A 22515-nucleotide genomic window follows, 5' to 3' on the forward strand; every position below is an offset into this window, starting at 1 on the left:
ACACAAAGATCCAGTTCCACCCAACAGCTAGTGAACACCAGTGCTGGATGCCCCATGACAAACAACTAGCAAGACAGGGACACAACCTTACCCATTAGCAGAGACGCTGCCTAAAATCATACTAAGTGCACAGACACCCAAATAAACACCACCACACACGGTCCTGCCCACCAGAAAAACAAGATACACCCTCACCCACCAGAACACAGGCACCAGTCCCCTCCACTAGGAAGCCTACACAACCCACTGAACCAACCTCACCCACTGGGGGCAGACACCAAAAACACAGGAACTGCGAATGTGCAGCCTGTAAAAAGGAGACCCCCAAACACAGTAAGTTAAGCAAAATGAGAAGACAGAGAAATATGCAGCAGATGAAGGAGCAGGGTAAAAACCCACCAGACCAAACAAATGAAGAAGAAATATGCAGTCTACCTGGAAAAGAATTCAGAGTAATGATAGTAAAGATGATCCAAAATCTTGGAAATAGAAGGGAGAAAACACAATAAACATATAACAAGGACGTAGAAGAACTAAAGAACAAACAAACAGTGATGAACAACACAGTAAATGAAATTTAAAATACTCTGAAAGGAATCAATAGCAGAATAACTGAGGCAGAAGAACGGATAAGTGACCTGGAAGATAAAATAGTGGAAATAACTACCACAGAGAAGAATAAAGAAAAAAGAATGAAAAGAATTGAGGACAGTCTCAGAGACCTCTGGGACAACATTAAACCACCAATATTCAAATTATAGGGGTCCCAGAAGAAGAGAAAAAAAATGGTCTGAGAAAATATTTGAAGAGATTATAGTTGAAAACTTCCCTAATATGGGTAAGGAAATAGTCAATCAAGTCCAGGAAGTGCAGAGTCCCATACAAGATAAATCCAAGGAGAAACACGCAAAGACACATATTAATCAAACTATCAAAAATTAAATACAAAGAAAACATATTAAAAGCAGCAAGGGAAAAACAACAAATAACATACAAAGGAATCCCCATAAGGTTAACAACTGATCTTTCAGCAGAAACTCTGCAAGACAGAAGGGAGTCGCAGGGGATATTAAAAGTGATGAAAGGGAAAAACCTACAAACAAGATTACTCTACGCAGCAAGGATCTCATTAAGATTTGACGGAGAAATTAAAACCTTTACAGACAAGCAAAAGTTAAGAGAATTCAGGACCACCAAACCAGCTTTACAACAAATGCTAAAGGAACTTCTCTAGGGAGGAAACACAAGAGAAGGAAAAGACTTACAAAAACAAGCCCAAAACAATTAAGAAAATGGTAACAGGAACATACATATTGATATTTACCTTAAATGTAAATGGATTAAATGCTCCAACCAAAAGACATAGACTGTCTGAATGGATATAAAAACAGGACCCTTATACATACTGAATAGACCCACTTCAGACCTAGGGACACATACAGACTGAAAGTGAGGAGATGGAAAAATATATTCCATGCAATGGAAATCAAAAGAAAGCTGGAGTAGCAATTCTCATATCAGACAAAATAGACTTTAAAATAAAGACTATTACAAGAGACAAAGAAGGACACTACATAATGATCAAGATATCAATCCAAGAAGAAGATATAACAATTGTACATACTTATGCACCCAACATAGGAGAAACTCAATACATACGGCAAATGCTAACAGCCATAAAAGGGAAAACTGACAGTAACAAAATAGTAGTAGGGGAAATTAACACCCCACTTTCACCAATGGGCAGATCATCCAAAATGAAAATAAATATGGAAACACAAGCTTTAAATGATATATTAAACAGGATGGACTTAATGGATATTTATAGGACATTCCATCCAAAAACCACAGAATACATTTTCTTCTCAAGTGCTCATGGAACATTCTCCAGGATAGACCATATCTTGAGTCATAAATCAAGCCTTGGTAAATTTAAGAAAACTGAAATTCTATCAAGTATCTTTTCCGACCACAACACTATGAGACTAGATATCAATTACAGGAAAAAAAAAACTGTAAAAAATACAAACATGTGGGAGGCTAAACAATATGCTACTAAATAACCAACAGATAAATGAAGAAATCAAAGAGGAAATCAGAGAATACCTAGAAACAAATGACAATGAAAACACGATGACCCAAAGCCTATGGGATGCAGCAAAAGCAGTTCTAAGAGGTAAGTGTATAGCAATACAATCCTACCTCAAGAAACAAGAAACATCTTAAATAAACAACCTAACCTTACACCTAAAGCAATTAGAAAGAGAAGAAGAACAACAACAACAAACCCCAAAGTTAGCAGAAGGAAAGAAACCATAAAGATCAGATCAGAAATAAATGAAAAAGAAATGAAGGAAATAATAGCAAAGATCAATAAAACTAAAAGCTGGTTCTTTGGGACGATAAGCAAAATTGATAAACCTTTAGCCAGACTCATCAAGAAAAAATCTACAAACAATAAATGCTGGCAAGAGTGTGCAGAAAACAGAACCCTCTTGCACTGTTGGTGGGAATGTAAACTGATACAGCCACTATGGAGAACACTATGGCGGTTCCTTAAAAAACTAAAAACAGAACTACCATATGACCCAGCAATCTCACTACTGGGCATATACCCTGAAAAAACCATAATTCAGAAAGAGTCATATACCACAACGTTCATTGCAGCTCTATTTACAATAGCCAGGACATGGAAGCAACCTAAGTGTCCATCATCGGATGAATGGATAAAGAAGATGTGGCACATATATACAAGGGAATATTACTCAGCCATAAAAATAAACGAAATTGAGTTATTTGTTGTGAGGTGGATGGATCTAGAGCCTGTCCTACAGAGTCAAGTAAGTGAGAAAGAGAAAAACAAATACTGTATGCTAACACATATATATGGAATCTTAAAAAAAAGTGGTTCTGAAGAACCTAGGGGACAGGAATAAAGATGCAGAGGTAGAGAATGGACTTGCGGACACGGGGAGGGGGAAGGGTAAGCTGGGATGAAGTGAGAGAGTGGCATGGACATATATACACTACCAAACGTAAAATAGATAGCTAGTGGGAAGCCGCTGCATAGCACAGGGAGATCAGCTTGGTACTTTGTGACCACCTAGAGTGGTGGGATAGAGAGGGTGGGAGGGAGACGCAAGAGGGAGGGGATATGGGGATATATATATACGTATAGCTGAATCACTTTGTTATACAGCAGAAACTAAAACACCATTGTAAAGCCATTATACTCCAATAAAGATGTTAAAAAAAAGAAAAAAAGAAAAAAAGAAAAGACTTCTTGGGTTGTAGACTATCAGAGAAATGGAATCTCACGAAGATCCTAAAAGATCTCTTTTCTAAAACCCTTCTGCTCCAGGATGGAATTAAAATGAATTGCTATAGTCTGTCTCAGCAGCATTTGGAAAAAAATCATGTGGGCTGAGTGATGTACACTGGAATGACATTCCAATGAGAAGTAAAGCATCTACATTCTTTCTGCTTATTATTTTTTTGGCAGAAGATTCTATGAGCCCCTGTCTATGTTTGCCTTCCAGGTGGGAGGAGAAGCTGACAATTGCATACATGTGAGTGCGGCAAACTCCCTGCTAGAAGCCTCGTGGAAAGGCACTGTGTCACTTGATTGATATCCTTGACATCGTCTAAGATGGAGGAATGAAAGCTACCATATTTTCTTGCCAAATATTAACACATGCTAAAATTTGAAGAGAAACCTAGATTTGCAGAATGTAATTGTCTCTGTTGTAGAATTTGACAGGGCACTGATTTAGAGTAGCAGGACATCCTCTGACAATGGGTCCCTGGAACTCAGGGACCTGAATTCAGTCATTCTTCTATCTGGTGGTAGCAGGGCTCAAATGTATACATATGACCCCATGGCAGATATCAAATCAGTGACATAGATTCTCATTAATAGACAACATTGTTATAAAAGACACCTTAGATTCTCCATCATTAAAAAAGTCTATAAAAAACAAATGCTGTAAAAAGAAACGAAATTGAGTCATTTGTAGTGAGGTAGATGGACCTAGAGTCCGTCATACAGAGTGAAGTAAGTCAGAAAGAGAAAAACAAATACCGTATGCTAACACATATATATGGAATCTAAAAAAAAAAAAAAAAAAAAGTAGTTTTGAAAAACCTAGGGGCAGGACAGGAATAAAGACGCAGACATAGAGAATGGACTTGAGGACACGGGGAGGGGGAAGGGTAAGCTGGGACGAAGTGAGAGAGTGGAATGGACATATATATACTACCAAATATAAAATAGATAGCTAGTGGGAAGCAGCCGCATAGCACAGGGAGATCAGCTAGGTGCTTTGTGACCACCTAGAGGGGTGGGATAGGGAAGGAGGGAGGGAGACGCAAGAGGGAGGAGATATGGAGTTGTATGTATACGTATAGCTGATTCACTTTGTTATACAGCAGAAACTAACACAACATTGTAAAGTAATTATACTTCAATAAAGATGTTTAAAAAAAAACCAAACAAACAAATGCTGGAGGGGATGTGGAGAAAAGGGAACCCTCTTACACTGTTGGTGGGAATGTAAATTGGTACAGCCACTATGGAGAACAGTATGAAGGTTTCTTAAGAACTAAAAATAGAGTTGCCATATGATCCAGTAATCCCACTCCTGGAAATATATCTGGAGAAAACTAATTCGAAAAGATACATGTACCCCAATATTTATAGCAGCACTACTCACAATAGCCAAGACACAGAAGCAGCAGTCTAAATGTCCATCAACAGATGAATGGATAAAGAATATGTGGCATATATATATATATATATATATATATATATACACACACATATACACACACACACACATACACACACACACAAACATACATACACACAATGGAATACTATTCAACCACAAAAAAGAATAAAATAATGCCATTTGCAGCAACATGGATGGACCTAGAGATTGCCATACTAAGTGAAGTCAGACAGAGAAAAACAAAAATCATATGATATCGCTTATATGTGGAATCTAAAATATGACACAAATGAACTTATTTACAAAACAGAAACAGACTCACAGACATAGAGAACAAACTTATGGTTACCAAAGCGGATGGGGGGGAGGGATAAATTAGGAGTTTGGGATTAACATATACACACTACTATATATAAAACAAACAAACAACAAGGACCTACTGTATAGCACAGGGAACTATATTCCATATCCTCTAAATAAACCATAATGGAAAAGAATATGAAAAAAGAATATGTATATATATGTATAACTGAATCACTTTGCTGTACAGCAGAAACTAACACAACATTGTAAATCAACTATACTTCAATAAAAAAACAGACCTTAGATTCAGATTCAGATATCTTATTTAGCAGCAAGGGTGTTCATATTGTTTCTGGGTGACTGAAGTTAGGAAATTTTACTTCCCAGGTTTTTGCGCCTACTTAGTGGTAAAGTGGTAATTACGACCCAGGATTCCTGTCCCTGGTGCCCCTTTCTCTCCACACAGCCTTGAAGGTGAATCTTCAAAGGCTGGAGAGCTCCAGTTGTTCGAGAGACTTCTCCCAACACCTACCTCTCCTGTTCCAGTGCAGCCAATGTCAATGTCACTGTTATAGTCAGTCTGTCTTCTTTTATGTTCATATGAACAAGCTGGCTGCATACTTTGGAAGGGGCTTGGATTCTCTGCAGCAGTTTGCTTCATAGGAACATTTCAAGGTGTTTTCCCCCCTCCCCCAGGAAACACTTCTTACAAGGCACCAAAAAATTTAGACATTTCTAGAAGAAATCTGTTCCAACTTCATAAATTGAGTGACATCTTTGGATTTCTTTCCCTAAATGCTGACATTCACTTTAACGGCACTCAGCTGTGATTCCAAACAGATTATCTACACTGGAGACCACAGGTAGCGATAACTTGAAAACAAATGTTAAATCAGGCAACTGGGTGAATTTTAGAATCACCTCTCAAGTCATTAGAGGTCAAGTATATGGGGACCTTGTGAAACTTCATGATGGTTATGTGTTATTTATTGCCCTCAAGTTCCTAAACGATGTCTCTTTGCTTTAAGATAATTTCAATATTGTGTGTATTCTTTGCTTTTACAATCACTTAAACAAGTAAGAACGATTGATACTCATAGATTTCCAGGTATCAGCAACTCAAAAAAAATAAAATAAAATAAAAACCTGCCTGGTATTTTGCCTCCTGAGTCAAAGACTGACAGATTCTCTTTTGAAGTTAATGAATGGTGTATCTTACCAACAGTATGCTAAATTAAGATTAGGATCAAAAGAGGCGATCTTTCTTATAGTTCATGATAGAGACTGGAAAAAAGCCAGATCCTAAGTTTTCAATTATTCATCTCCACCTCCACTGTTCTTGTATGTATGCACTCGTGATTGACATTGTCCCCTAACAGGGTTTCTAACCATCTGTCCAGCAACATGCTCCGCCCACCTATAGACAGATCTAAACTACAGAGTAGCTCCAGAGTAACCTTTAGAGTAACTGCTCTAAAATAGCTGTTCTCAGATAGTAGGGTGCATCAGAGTCTCCTGGAGGATTTTTAAAAACCAATGATTGAGCCCCTCCCCCCTGAGTTTCCTATTCCGTAGGTTTGGATAGGACCTGTGTATTTTCATTTCTAACAAATTTCCAGGGGGTGCTGATTGTACTGGCCCCTGAAACACACGTTCAGAATGACTCCTCTAAAACATAAGTCTGCCCATGTCACTACTCTGCAAAAAATCCTTGAGTGGCTCCTTTTCCACCATAGTTCAAGCTCCTTAACATGGGTCCCAGGGTCCATCATTACCTGGGTCTTCCCTAATTCTTACATTTTTCTCTCTCACTAATCCCCTGCCTCAAGTGGTGTGTTGATGCAGGTTTAAAATCTGGCTGTTCAGGGTGTGACACACACACACAGACACACAGACTTATCTCTGTATATGTATGTGTGTGGGCACACACATGCATTCAGACATTAGGTCATTTTACCGATATAAGCGATGTGTAAACACAATTTACAAATAATGATAACATATACAATAAACTGTCTTATAAATTCCATAAAACCAATTGATTTTTATAGAATGCTTTCGCTGATTTTTCACTGAACTCTGTAATCACACAGTCTCTTGTCACTTATTCTTTTTTTTTTTCTTAATTTTTTAAAACAACATAGATATAAAAAGTATTCTTAACACACAGGCTGGAGGAAACAGACTTCAAGCCAGACTTGGTCTCCAGGCTGTAGTTTGCCTATCCCTGGTCTAGACAATCAACAAAACAATAAATCAAACCCTGACTTATAGGATTTACCAATATCCACGGTGTAAATATCTCCGCTATGATGGATTTCAAACCATCAAACGGATGTCACTAAATATGGAGTTGGGAAGAGATGCACTGTAGCAATCCAATATAGTGTATTTCCACCATACAGATACAACAGAAGTAAAAAACCTCAAATACATATAGATAGATGCATAGAAAAACACATAGATAGATAGATAGAATAAAATAACTAGGAATCAATGAATTTAGTACATTTTAAAAATACTTCGATGGATTATAAGTTTAAATAACTGGGTTTTTCATAATGGCTGTATTTACCAGCCAGCTTCCAAACTTCCTGAAAATCGACCAGCTGGCCTTCACGAGTCAGTATTAGCTGGCCCTCACACACCACTGCCGGACGATTGTTTCAAATCCCATAGATACAGGACTGTGACATTTCATGCCCCGTGCCCTGCACAGGGTCCTCTCTGACCTGGCCGGCCTTTTTCACCTTTCTCATCAAGCTAACCCTACTCTCCTTTCAAGACTTAGCAGTATCTCCTGCTGGAAGCCTTCCACCCTCATTCAAGGTTGAGCCAAGCGCTCTCTGCCTGGGATCCCGCAGTGCCCAGTGCCGTTCTCCAAGGCAGCTTTCACCTCCTTGCTCTGCAGTGGGTGTTCCAGGCCTGACTCTGCTATTAGACTGTAAGCCTCTCCAACTCAGGGACTCTGCTTTAGTCACCTCTGATGGTTACTGCCTAGAAGAGAGCCTGGTATACAGTGGGAGCACAATATATGCTTCTTGAACTGAACTACTAGCAAAGATGGATAAATCTTGGCCGCTGGTCTTGCAAAACTTCTGACCAATACACAAGGACAGTTAGTTCTTTCCTGCTCTTTTGTAGAACTAACTGTCCTTGTGTATTGGTCAGAAGTCTGCCTAGGAATGAAGGTGCAAAACAAGAGCCTATCACGCAGATTTTCAATTTCTTTGGATTTTATTACTTATTTTATTAAGGTATAATTGACCTAAAATTTTATATTAATATAATTTCTGTATTTTCCATGACCTCGGCTAACTGAAGCTGAGTTTTGAAAAAAGAATTACTGAATGTAACCAAGAGACTAGATGGTGATACAGGAAAGCTACCAGAAAAAAAAAAAAAAAAAAAGAAGTATTAAAAAGTAAAAAGGAGCCTTGCTGATTTTAAAATGCACACAATTAGCTGATGCCTTGTAAGGCGTTTCCCCAGGCTCACAGCTCGAACTCTCTCCGTGGACACCCCCGTGGTTGGCTGACTGGGCTTAGAGCGAGGCGAAGAGAAGCCCCAGGGTAAGATCCGTCAGGGGCCCACATCTTCTCACTTGCTCTTTTGCTTCCTGATTTTCTTACTGATCACAAGCAAGGAGCTTGGGGGTCTGCAGGGAGAATCAACTCACCTCATAGTCGATGTCTAAGGCATCCGCCTCGCCCTTGGTCCGGAAGTGCTGTGTGTGGCGGTCCACAGTGAAGTTCACGTGCTTGCCGACCCGCTCGAGAAGGACGGAGTGCCAGTGCTGGTCATCTAGGAGGCTGCCCAGGGTGGCCGAGGGGGGGCTGCTGCTGAGCCGAGGTTTGCTGTCATCTGTGAAGGGGATGGAACACGGGATGGCTCTGTGCCCAAGGGCAGCCTGAAGCACTAGAACGTTCTGCTAGCAAGTCCAACTCTCTCTATCCAAAGGTAAAGGATGATTCTCTCTCTGCAGACCCAGAACCGTGCTGGGCTTGGGAAGGAATACCAACCTTTTCCCACAGATTGCAGGACCAAAATCTCAAGTCAACTGATACACACACCCCCTTCTACACATGAAATGACATGTTTTCAGGACTTGTGCGATTAAATAATAAGAGAAACCATATCCTGATGGCCATATGAATAATATCGAAAATAGGACTTGTCACAGTTAGAAAGAATACATATTCTTTGCGTGTGAATGGCTCTTGAAAGGAGAAAGTGAATCTTTAGCTGTGCTTTGGAGGAAGAGTGAACGCTGGAGAAGTAGAGGGAAGACCATGGCCCCAATGAGTTGGGTAAATTTGTGGGCAAAGGCAACGGGGAGGAAATAATCATTTTAGCTGCCATTTTCAAATGCCTACTCTATCAAGGGCACTTAAATAGGGATTTTATAACCTCCAAGTTTGATGCTCGAAGACAAAATGATTACTTGCATTTGACAAATTAGGAAACTGAGGTCCGGTGAGGGTAAGCATGCCTAGGTAGAGATGCAGCCAGCGTTCAAATCCAGGTCTCGACCCTTTTGACTGACCGCAGCAAGGGTCCTATGATTCACCCTAAACTGAGCTTGGAAGACATTCCTTGGGAGAATGTGAGAGATTCCGGTGGAGAGGTACATTTTTCAATCAAGTCTGCCCGTTTCCCCTCCTGTCTCTCCTCCAATTTGATGGACTTCCTGCCTGTATCCTTCTGTCAAAAAGATTACAGCTTTTTTTTTTTCTTTGTTCTTTTTTCCTGTAGAATGGCTCAGCCTTAGCAAAATGAACAGTTCAATGCAACTAATTTTACTTACATGTAAACCTTCCAATTTTTGAATATTTTATGCGTTCGGTACCCTTAGTAACTGAAAGCTAAATGTCCCTCTCCTCTCTCCTAAGACATGTTTTACAGAACAACTGCAGCAGCCTGCTCCATGGTGCGGCATTTAAGGGGCAGGAGCTGCCACTTCCACTGTAGGCTGTTCACTCCCACCTCCATTATGGCCCCGAGTCACTGCTTCCTGCATGAAATAACACTTTGTTGCTTCCTATGGGGGTTGGGGGGAGGCACCCAGATGATTGTAATTGAAAAATAAGAGCTGATGAGTTCATAGCTGCCTTTAATTGATTTATTCATTGACATATTGATTTGTTCCACATCTTCTGAGTTCTTAAAATGTGTCAAATTATGCAAATACATTAATAGATCTTTTTCTTTCTCCCTCACCTCTCTCTCCCTCACCTCTTTCTCCCTCTCTCCTTCCTTCCCTCTTTCCTTCTCTCTCTCCTCCTTTCCTTCTTCCTTCTTTCCTTCCTTCTTCCTTTCCTCCCTCCCTTCCTTCCTTCCTTCCTCCCTCCCTTCCTTTCATCCTTCCATCCATCTACAAAAAGGTGTGGATATCTACCTGTCTTGCTTACAGTGACAAATGATGTATACAGGAGATACAGAGTTAAAAGGCACACTTCCCTCTCTGAAAGTTTTAACGTGGAGACTCAATAAGTGAATTGATAAAAAGCATGCTGCTGGTACTAACGGCAGTAAATGCAGGGAGCCAAGGAAACGCAGGGTAGGGAGCTGTGGAGGCCACTTTACAAAGTGGTGCCAGGCCTGATATTTGGCCAGAACAAGGGGCATTGTTACCCAGCCGGGAGAAGCACATGCCAAGGCTGGGGGTCCAGGGGAACACCTAAAGGGATTCCACGCAGCACAGTACCATGACCACGTGGGGCTGGCTTATCCCACCCAGCACCAGTGTGCTAGTGTGAGCTAGGTGACAGCCTGTGTTTCCTTTTAAGAAACGGGAGCCATTGGTGAATTAATAAGTCAGGGATTACTGACTCAGATTAACATTTTAAGAAGGTTATTTTGACAGCTGTATGGGAATTTGATGAGAAGGCAAGCCTGGCAGGAAAACTGGCAGTCATCTAGATGGGGGACGAGGGGCTTAGGTAAAAGAGAGCACAGGAGGATGGATTTTCAGCCAGTGAGAAGGTGTTGGCCTGTGGTGACCTGGCATGCCATTTGGATATTGGATGTGGACATAGTAAAGGAAAGACTCACCTAGGGATGACTTGTAGTATGTTTGCTTGAGCAGGTAGGTGAAAAGTGGTACCAGTCAGAACAAAGAACACCAGTGTCTGTCTCTCTCCCCCACTTCTTCTACACACACACACACACACACACACACACACACACCCCTTTTATTTATAAAATAAAACATGTCCAAAGGCTAATGATTGGTTGAAGGAAACAGTGTGCCTTATAAACTATTAATTCTAGGTAATAAGTCAAATAGATTTAATATCAGAGATTTCACTTTAAATTTGATGTGCACCTCTGACATTTTTTCTTAAAAAGTAAAAAGGCATTTAACAATGATTCATTAATAATAAGTCCAAAACATTAAAGGTTTGAAACTGTAAAGCCACTGAAAGTCACAAAATGAAAAAGTAAAGGAATCACACCTTTTCCTCCCAATTATTTGTTCTTATGTGTTGTGTTGGGTGAGTTTTAGTGATATGTTGATTTCTTTAATAGAGCCAATAAAGACAAGGATTAAATTAAGTATTTTAATATTTTTCTACACTATTATTGCTACTTCAAAAGAGAAATTTAATTTTGAATAGGTCAAACAGACTGTAATTTTTACTTGACTTTTTGGATAACGTAGTGAATCTTTCTTCTATCCTTGTTTGCATTTACTAAAACATTAACAGAAGTTTTGATTTTCTTTTTTCTTTTCTTCTTACATTTTAGAATGAGTATAAGTATGTTTGATAATGGGAAAAACAAATAAACTTCATTAAAAACATAATCCTTAACCTGCAGAGCTGGTTCATTGAAAACTATACGAGTGATGTGTAAATTATTGAATATCTCCTGCATTATAAGCATCTTTTTAACTAAAAAAATTGGTAGACATGAACTTATTTCACCAATCCTCTCCATTAATCATTCTATGCTAACACTCAGAAATCTTGTATGCACACAAATTGAGTGAAAGTTAGTCTGTTTAAACAATTGGATAAACAGGAAATTCTGCTATTCATTAAATAGGATGTTTTAAATTGTATCTACAGTAGGTGTTACCATGAAGAAAAAGATTACTCCTAGGAAATGTTCCATTTTACCTAGAAATGTTCATTATTAGAAATTACAATAAAAACTTCATTCTCAAAAGATTATCAAACTCTTCATCCTGTAATACACATTTCAAGTTTTATCTCAGTGGCAATTATGGTTCAACTACTAGTTTTAACTAGTTTCAAATTTACTAAGGCAAGATAAAAATTCCTACGGGCAATTGTGAAGGACAAAGACAATAAAAATATCTGGAAGCTATCTTTTAGGCCAGAAACACATTAGGGGGGAAAATACCTCTTATTACTAATTAAATAAAAACTTGCTTTCCTGTGGTTTGAGATATAATTAAAATGAAACAATGTAAATACTACTCAAGTCCCTAAAGCATATGGCAATTTTTATAGGAAGCTTGAAATGACTGCAAAATATTTCTAACTTGCTCTTCTCCCCCACCCCCATCCCCAACATACTGTGGATAAGCATGTCAAATTGTTCATCCTTGGAACTAACATTTTTCTGGCTAAGGGCAGGTATATTGCAGTGTTTTCACCCAAAGTCTTCTTTGATTAAATCTTGCTTGGTCTTAACAGTTTAAACATGGATGGCACTTTAACTCCCACAATCTGTGGATATCATATAGCCTAGCAAAAGGGAACAGAAACTTTCTTTTTTAAGATTGTATTTCAACAGAAAGTCACGTTGGAAAGGGCTTGATTTATTGTTGATGAGATAGGGGACCACTCACACGGAAGTCACCAATGCCTACCTCCACCCGATCTTCAGAACTAACCTTCCCACCTTAGTTGTTCAGGTTATCGATGTTGGTATTCACTTGTATTTTTAAGGTTCTCTTCTACTAAGTGAGGTAAGCATTTTACATAGGTTGTTTCCATTATTCCTGAACACAGCCTTACAAAAAGCTGCACCTCAAAGAAGCTACAAGACATACCTGAGGACACAAAGAATTAGGGTTACAACCAAGCTCTGACTCCAAAGCTAATGCTCTTACCACTACCCTTACTGGAAAAATTGATACTCCCACTTACCCTCATTTCTTATGTCCTGGCCATCTGCTTTCCACCATACATATGTGTGAGCTTATATAGCTTAATCAGAATACCAAGAAAAGGATTTGATGGATTGGGAAGCCGAGAGTTGTGGAAAAGGAACATGGGGCAACCCTAAGAGGGGAGGGCATGATGTAGAAGATGAAGGCAAATTTCACCTTTACAGGTTATCCAGGAGCATAAAGACCCTTGTTTAGCCGAATTCAGGGCTGATGAATGTTCTCCTAAGCACTCAAGTGAAGCCTTCCGAAGAAAATAGAAACTAACAGGACGCCATGCGATTGCAGTGGACTTGACCCTGAGATCAGAGCAAATCCTTATGTATCACAAAAGCAATGAAATACATCTTTCTTGTATTGTTAAAGTCGTTAAAAATTTTCTAAATTTTATTCAATAGAACATTCTCTAGATTTAGGAGTCATGGTTCAAGTCTGACTCCTAAGTTGTATCCATCTTCTGTGACTTTGTTATCTTAAAAAATGCTATCTTAATACAATTATGGTATGTGGTTTTGATGATACCTAATTATATATTTTTAGTTAATATTACAAAATTAGAAAGTAAATTACAATAATTATTTTACTAGGCCGGGACCTCCTTGAAAATCAGAACTGGTAAATTCAACTTTTAACCTCCAGTGCATAGCTCAGTGCCTGGCTTAATGTACTTGTTCAGTGAATTCTTATTATAAGAATGACACAATTTATATAAAATGTGGCACAACTTATCCTACTGACACTTTGTCTGAAATGACTGTGTTCCTTTCTTCTTTGTAATGAAATCTCCAGCTAACTCAAGGTGGATCCAGGAAGGCTTTCTGGACTCCTTTATCCTACTCTGGTCTCTCCATTCTCAAAATATAACACATGGATACCAACTTCCTGATATTTAATTTGTAATTGTTTCATGAAGGTTTATAACATTTTAATGATTAATGTCAGGAACTTGGGGTTCGACTGGAGAGTGTTCTAATCTTGGGTTTACGGCTATGCATCTACGTGACCTATGTGGCCCGGGGCAACCTACTGGACATCACTGACCATCAGTTTCTCCATCTGTAAAATGGGTTTGGATATAGTTTGTAGGACTGCCATGTGATACAAATGAAATATATATGTAAAATGTCTAGCACAGTGCCTAAGTGAGGGCTCTCAAAAAATGGTAACGTTAAAAAACATCTTTCGTAGTATTTAGTCCAAGTCCAGAAACACAATAAATGTTTTATGAATACATATGAGTTGGCTTATCAAAATGCTTGAATTTCAAAAAGCTAAAGTAAACGTTCATTGGACCCTCTGGAGAATGTACAGACTGTTCACTGATATCCCAAGCTATCTCAATGCGTTGGTTATGCAGTCAAATGCTTTGCCTCTGAACCCATACTTGGCCCCCCAAGGACACTGTGCTCCACACGTGGTTATGCTATGCCGAGACTCTCGCTTTCCTACGACTGCCATATTACGCAAACATTATGCCTCAGTTCAAAGGCGCTGGACTCTTGTAAGGATGAATGACCTGCATGTGCTATTGATGTTTTATTTAGTTCTCACCACAATTCCCCGGTCACGTAATGCCTCCGCTCTTTGATTCTCCCACCTGCATATATGGGTTTGAGCTGTTGTAATTCTACAGAGGGCAAACTGCCACAGGTGATCTGAATGAGATGTGTAGCGTGGAAAGAGGAATCTTTATGAATCCCCTTACGGACTGAGAGAAGAAATCTCTCTCCCATTAGTAGCTCTAGACATCTCACTGCTCTGCCCGAAGAAAGTAGTCAAACACCAAGTTCAACTGCAGCATTGAAATGATCTTTCCAAGTCAGCCTCCATAGGAGTAACTAGGTAATAGGAATCAGAATATCGGCAAAAGGCATCACTTGTGAAGAACCACAGCACACTGTGTATACCTCCAAAGGCCATGGTACAGCTCATGCAGCTGTCCATGGTACTGAACCTCTCTACTCAGCCTGAATTTCTGAATTGTAAAGCCACAGATTAGATACGGAACTGGAGAACCGTCACTAAAGGAAACACTTCTGCAGTGTCCACGTCAGCTGGGTAGAGAGAAACTTCCTCCCCTTCCTCCTTCATTGGCCATTGTCCCAGCACCATTTTGCAGCCCATTAACTTGGATTTTAGGATTCTGCCTCCCCCCCCTTCCTCCTCTTGCTCTCTCTCTTTCTTCCTTTTTATTTCTTGATTCATTTATTTAAAAAAAGAGCTTGATCATGGATGGTATGAACTCTTTCCTCTTTGAAGGCTGTGTGGCAACCTGGGAAGAACATGAATTTTCCATCATATGTAAAAATTTTACATAAATAGCTAAGGAAAACACTTGGAAAATATACAAAAATGTTAATAGAAGGATGACTGAGTTGTAGGATTTTGAGTGATTTTTCCCTTCTTTATAGAGTGTTTTTTTTTCCTTCAAGTTTTCTAAAACTGACATATATTTTATAATCTGAAAGTAAGTTTAAAAACTGGTAAATATAACTGGATTTTAACTGTGGCTATGCTAATTTCTAGCTGTGTAATTTGAACAGGTGATATATCCTCCTTCAGCCTAATATTCCACATGGGTAAATTGGAACTAATGTTTATGTACCTAATAGGGCTGCTCTGAGGATTGGATAGGATACTGGCACATTGTGGGTATTCTGCAAATATCATAGCGGGGAGAGTAGCTCAGGCTTGGGAGTCAGCAAGCCAAATGAGAATAATGTATATTTGTGTCAGGCTCTGATATGTGAGATGAAAACCACTTTTTCCAATGTACTCAATTTGTCTCAAGTACCTACTTCAGGCTGGTGCTCTCCTAGTTTCCGGAGCTACAGTTATGAACAAAGTGTTATCTTGCCCTTGTGGAACGTATGTTACAGATTTTCTCTTATGGGCAAATCAAAATGATTATCATTCCCCCTTTCCCCTTAACTTAGTGCTTCCAGAAATCTGCTGGCTGTAACAGAGTTACGCAGAGCTAAAGTACTAATGTATGTCAGCATCTCTCTAGAGAAGGAACATAGAAATCTGTGCTATTTAACAAGTATCCTAGGTGACTGCTTAAAAGAGATAAGTACAGGAAACAGTCATGGTAAACGGATGGAAATGAGTAAAATCCATAAGCAGATGAAAAGATAAAGAAATTCCAAACTCTGCAGAAAACAGACTAAAGGAGATTTTCCATTATCGCCACCACAGTTAGAAATATGGGGCAGATGGAATCTGGAAAGAGAGAATTATTCTGCATTCTTTATATCGCAGCATGGAGCGGGTCTTCTTTACCTTAAAATACCCATTTCTTTCCAGGAAGACCCGCATAGCACAGGGTGTGGGACATTCAGATATTGTTGGTTGAATGATGAGTAATATTAAGAGCTTCACCGTGTTTATATACTGACAAAGAAAATTCATTTTGAATATTTTTAGCTTTCATGTTCATGCCCTGGAAGATAGTTATTAATAACCCCAGGTTAGAAATAAGTAAACTGAGGCTTGGGGGTTATGAACTTTCCCCATTATAAATAGCTAGCACCTGTCTGCAATTAAAATAAAATCTGAAAACTACAGGCCAATATCACTGATGAACATAGATGCAAAAATCCTCAACAAAATACTAGCAAACAGAATCCAACAGCACATTAAAAGGATCATACACCATGATCAAGTGGGGTTTATCCCAGGAATGCAAGGATTCTTCAATATACGCAAATCAATCAATGTGATACACCATATTAACAAATTGAAGGAGAAAAACCATATGATCATCTCAATAGATGCAGAGAAAGCTTTTGACAAAATTCAACACCCATTTATGATAAAAGCCCTGCAGAAAGTAGGCATAGAGGGAACATTCCTCAACATAATAAAGGCCATATATGACAAACCCACAGCCAACATTGTCCTCAATGGTGAAAAACTGAAACCATTTCCACTAAGATCAGGAACAAGACAAGGTTGCCCACTCTCACCACTATTATTCAACATAGTTCTGGAAGTCCTAGCCACAGCAATCAGAGAAGACAAAGAAATAAAAGGAATCCAAATCGGAAAAGAAGAAGTAAAGCTGTCACTATTTGCAGATGACATGATACTATACATAGAGAATCCTAAAGATGCTACCAGAAAACTCCTAGAGCTAATCAATGAATTTGGTAAAGTAGCAGGATACAAAATTAATGCACAGAAATCTCTTGCATTTCTATACACTAATGACGAAAAATCTGAAAGTGAAATTAAGAAAACACTCCCATTTACCATTGCAACAAAAAGAATAAAATATCTAGGAATAAACCTACCTAAGGAGACAAAAGACCTGTATGCAGAAAATTATAAGACACTGATGAAAGAAATTAAAGATGATACAAATAGATGGAGAGATATACCATGTTCCTGGATTGGAAGAATCAACATTGTGAAAATGTCTCTACTACCCAAAGCAATCTACAGATTCAATGCAATCCCTATCAAACTACCATTGGCATTTTTCACAGAACTAGAACAAAAAATTTCACAATTTGTATGGAAACACAAAAGACCCCGAATAGCCAAAGCAATCTTGAGAACGAAAAATGGAGCTGGGGGAATCAGGCTCCCTGACTTCAGACTATATTACAAAGCTTCAGTAATCAAGACAGTTTGGTATTGGCACAAAAACAGAAATATAGATCAATGGAACAGCATAGAAAGCCCAGAGATAAACCCACACACATATGGTCAACTTATCTTTGATAAAGGAGGCAAGCATATACAGTGGAGAAAAGACAGCCTCTTCAATAAGTGGTGCTGGGAAAATTGGACAGGAACATGTAAAAGTATGAAATTAGAACACTCCCTGACACCATGCACAAAAATAAACTCAAAATGGATTAAAGACCTAAGTGTAAGGGCAGACACTATCAAACTCTTAGAGGAAAACATAGGCAGAACACTCTATGACATACATCACAGCAAGATTCTTTTTGACCCAGCTCCCAGAGAAATGGAAATAAGTACACAAATAAACAAATGGGACCTAATGAAACTGAAAAGCTTTTGCACAGCAAAGGAAACCATAAACAAGACCAAAAGACAACCCTCAGAATGGGAGAAAATATTTGCAAATGAAGCAACTGACAAAGGATTAATCTCCAAGATTTACAAGCAGCTCATGCAGCTCAATAACAAAAAAACGAACAACCCAATCCAAAAATGGGCAGAAGATCTAAATAGACATTTCTCCAAAGAAGATATACAGATGGCCTACAGACACATGAAAGAATGCTCAACATCATTAATCATTAGAGAAATGCAAATCAAAACTACAATGAGATATCATCTCACACCGGTCAGAATGGCCATCATCAAAAAATCTAGAAACAATAAATGCTGGAGAGGGTGTGGAGGAAAGGGAACACTCTTGCACTGTTGGTGGGAATGTAAATTGATACAGCCACTATGGAGAACAGTATGGAGGTTCCTTAAAAAACTACAAATAGAACTACCATACGACCCAGCAATCCCACTACTGGGCATATACCCTGAGAAAACCATAGGTCAAAAAGAGTCATGTACCAAAATGTTCATTGCAGCTCTATTTACAATAGCCAGGACATGGAAGCAACCTAAGTGTCCATCATCGGATGAATGGATAAAGAAGATGTGGCACATATATACAATGGAATATTACTCAGCCATAAAAAGAAATGAAATGGAGGTATTTGTAATGAGGTGGATGGAGTTAGAGTCTGTCATACAGAGTGAAGTAAGTCAGAAAGAGAAAAACAAATACAGTATGCTAACACATATATATGGAATCTAAGGGAAAAAAAAAAAAAAGGCCATGAAGAACCTAGTGGCAAGACGGGAATAAAGACACAGACCTACTAGAGAATGGACTTGAGGATATGGGGAGGGGGTGGGGTGAGATGTGACAGGGTAAGAGAGTGTCATGGACATATATACACTACCAAATGTAAAATAGATAGCTAGTGGGAAGCAGCCGCATAGCACAGGGAGATCAGCTCGGTGCTTTGTGACCACCTAGAGGGGTGGGATGGGGAGGGTGGGAGGGAGGGAGATGCAAGAGGGAAGAGAAATGGGAACATATTGTATATGTATAACAGATTCACTTTGTTATAAAGCAGATGCTAACACACTATTGTAAGGCAATTATACTTCAATAAAGATGTTTGAAAAAAAATAAAATAAAATAAAATAAAATCTGTCACATGAGCACACCTCTTCCTTTCCATCCTGCTTTACTGTGTGTGAAGCTGGTGTACCTCATTGGGTTATGGATGTTGGAGCAGAGCTATGGAGTGGTAATGGCACATTGGAATTGGGAATCCAAATGTCAGTCACTGACAGATTCAGTGTTACCTGCTTTACTATTGACAAGTCATAATAACTTTATCCACAACCCACAATGCTCTGTGAACCACTTGTAACTGGGTGTGTGTGTGTTCGGGGGGTTACTCCATCCATTCTCCTTTCACAAAAATTGAAGGCCAGTTAACAGACTGATATATTTCTGCCGAATATTTATATGCCCACCCTTCATAGAATTCACTGATACATTTCTTCTTTAGGTAAGTGAGCAAAACCGATTATGTTACTAGCAAATCCTCTTATTGCTCTCCTCTGAGTGAGACTCTCCTTCGAAAGACGCTTTTGCTAAATATTTAATTTAGTGCATTAGTTATCAATTTTATGAGTTAAAACTTGGGATCCAGAGGTTCTCCCTACTACCCGAGCCAATACTCACCATGAGGCTAAGGAGATGCTCAGAAATGCCTCAAAATAAGGATCTACATTGTTTGGCTTTGGAGATGAGTTCACAATAATCTTCATTTTTATGCTAATTACTAAAATAATTGATTACTAAATAATAATTACTAAAAGATAAAACTTATCAGTGATTTTTCCAGTCTTTCATCCAACTTGAGCTTACAAACTGAATTCCGCCGTGACTTTCCATCTTTACTACTTGATAGGGAATACTTGGTGATGGGTGATAATTCTCTTCCACAAATATACTCTCCACCCCTTCCACTAAAACTAATACATTTTCAATGGGAGAAAGGGACTCACTCTTATAAAAAATGGTCACTTCCTTTTTCATCAGCCTAAATCTTTGTCCTGGTATCTTTTTCTCCAGTAGAGCTTTTTTGGTTTGCCTTTTCATCTTTGGGAACTCTACTCCCTGCCTTCTACACTTGGCTCATACTTCCTTCCAAAGCATCTTTCACATAAAGGAGGCTGACCCTCTCCCTTTCTTCCCCTGGGATAGGAAGTTGATTACAAAGAAATGCAGACCTGCCAGTAGTGAGGCAGGGATGATGGATGCCAGCCCACAGCGGAAGCCTGAGTCCTAAACACAGAGAAGGAAGGAGGGTATTCTCTACTAAATTAGCTGGCATTTGGCAAATCTAGGGCTCACCCTGGCACAGCCCGGACACTTAAAGAAAACAGTATTTCCCTTAATAAGACATGGGAATGCCCAGAAACTTAGATGCCATACATATGACCCCCTTATTCCCCCACAAAAAACAAAAACAAATGAAAACAAAAAACAAACAAACAAACCAGGAAAGATATTAAAATGTTTTTCCTCCATTTTCCCCCAGAACTTAACTTTCATAAATGTAACAATTACAATAGACTGTGAGCAAAAGCCTCATTATAATACATGTGCGTGTGTGTGTGTGTGTGTGTGTGTGTGTGTGTGTACGTGTGTGTGTTTAAACTTGCTCAAGCTAAAGTTCGTTACTAAAAAAAGAGAAATACGTAGAGAAAGAAAGAAAGATGAAGGGAAGGAAGGAAGGAAGGAAGGAAGGAAGGAAGGAAGGAAGGAAGGAAGAAAGAAGAAAGAAAGAAAGAAAGAAAGAAAGAAAGAAAGAAAGAAAGAAAGAAAGAAAAAAAGAAAAAGAAAAAGAAAAAGGAAGAAAAAGAAAGAACAAACAATTAGCTTGTAGCTCTCCCTACCTACCAAAATTACCGTGTTTAAAGAATGCTGTTTATGGCTTAAACATGCTATTTTTCTTCTCCAACCTGCATAAGGAAAATATGTCACTTAGACTGTGATCCAGGAACTTCTAACTGATACACTAGGAGGATAAGGAATGCTGACCTGCTGCAAAAGGATTTCCCCGTAGCCTGACATGGGCAGGGACCTACCCAAGTTGAGGTGCAGGGCGAGCCTCCCCTTCTGGAGCTCCAGGGTGATGTAGTCCCCACGCTGTCCTTCTCCGTGGAACAGGACCCCATCTCCCTGCATGCTCTTGAACTTCAGGGAGATCACATCTTTGAGAGTACTCATCAGTTTCTGATTGAACCTGTACAGAAGGGAGCTTCGGCCATCAAAGTCGGCGATGTCTGATTCTAGGCACAAAGAGAGAGAGGGGGAGAAAAATCAGAGCACATCCTCAGAATTGCTTTTCCTTCTTTCCCATCTTAGTTGTCCAATTAATAGAAATGTTCCTGACGTCTATAAGGTACCGACTCACTGGGAAACATAGAGTCTAGACCCAATCTAATTAGATTGAGGGGAAATATTCATTTACAAGCAGCCATCACACAGTCAGAGTGAACTGATCATTAGCTGAGAAGTAAAAGCTCTCATTAGTGCTGTCAGCTTTTGCTTGAAGGGACAGGGTGCGAATACCACAGGTACCTTTGTCAGGCTCTATTGTGTCAAATGCCTGGTTGTAATAATCTCTCATGATTTATCCTCCTTAATAATTTGCTTCTGATAGTTGGAGTCAATTTAATCCCATCGTCTCAGGCTCAAGGTTGGAGATGAAATATATAGCTTATTATTTCAGCTCTGAATAGTACTGTCTTCCTAGATCTGCACTGAGAAGGATTCTGAGGTTTCCTTTTGGTTCAATGGAAAAGAATATGCAGTAAAAGAAGACTTACTATTTGAACAGAGAGGGCAAATACCTTGCATCCTTCTCATGCCTGCCTTATCTTGTGCTGATGGTATCTATCATTTTAGTTTTCACATACAAAAATGTTCATTCATTATTGTGAAAGCAAAAAGAGAAGGCCCGGTAATCATAATTTAGATAAGCTTATGTAGTAGATGTGTATAAACATATCTGAAAATTGTAGGCCGGAAAGCTAATAAGGATTTTCTTTTTCTTTTTGAATGATGCATAATTGACCTACAATGTTATATTAGCTTCAAGTGTACAGCATAATTATTAGATATTTGTATATATTTTAAGATGACCACCGCAAAAAAGTGTAGTTAACGTTTGTCACCATACATAGTTATAGAATTTTTTTTCTTGTGATGAGAACTTTTAAGATCTAGTCTCTTAGCAACTTTCAAATATGAGGAGTCTCGCCTCACCA

The 22515-nt window shown here is 39.0% G+C and overlaps 1 protein-coding gene across 2 annotated transcripts in view; it reads right to left on the minus strand.

The window, feature by feature from the left end:
* Positions 1–22515, minus strand: part of CNTNAP5 (contactin associated protein family member 5) — an 881311-nt gene that overhangs the window by 446990 nt on the left and 411806 nt on the right. For both annotated transcript variants that reach the window (XR_009009129.1, XM_007169254.3), the window contains exons 5-6: positions 21331–21534; positions 8713–8897 (exon numbers count right to left, since the gene is read on the minus strand). Coding sequence is in view for 1 of the 2 variants with exons in the window: in XM_007169254.3 (XP_007169316.3) it covers positions 8713–8897; positions 21331–21534 (389 nt within the window). In the remaining variant the exon portion in view is untranslated. The remainder of the gene's footprint in view (positions 1–8712; positions 8898–21330; positions 21535–22515) is intronic.

Source organism: Balaenoptera acutorostrata, chromosome 8, assembly GCF_949987535.1.
Source record: "Balaenoptera acutorostrata chromosome 8, mBalAcu1.1, whole genome shotgun sequence".
Classification (NCBI taxonomy): domain Eukaryota; kingdom Metazoa; phylum Chordata; class Mammalia; order Artiodactyla; family Balaenopteridae; genus Balaenoptera; species Balaenoptera acutorostrata.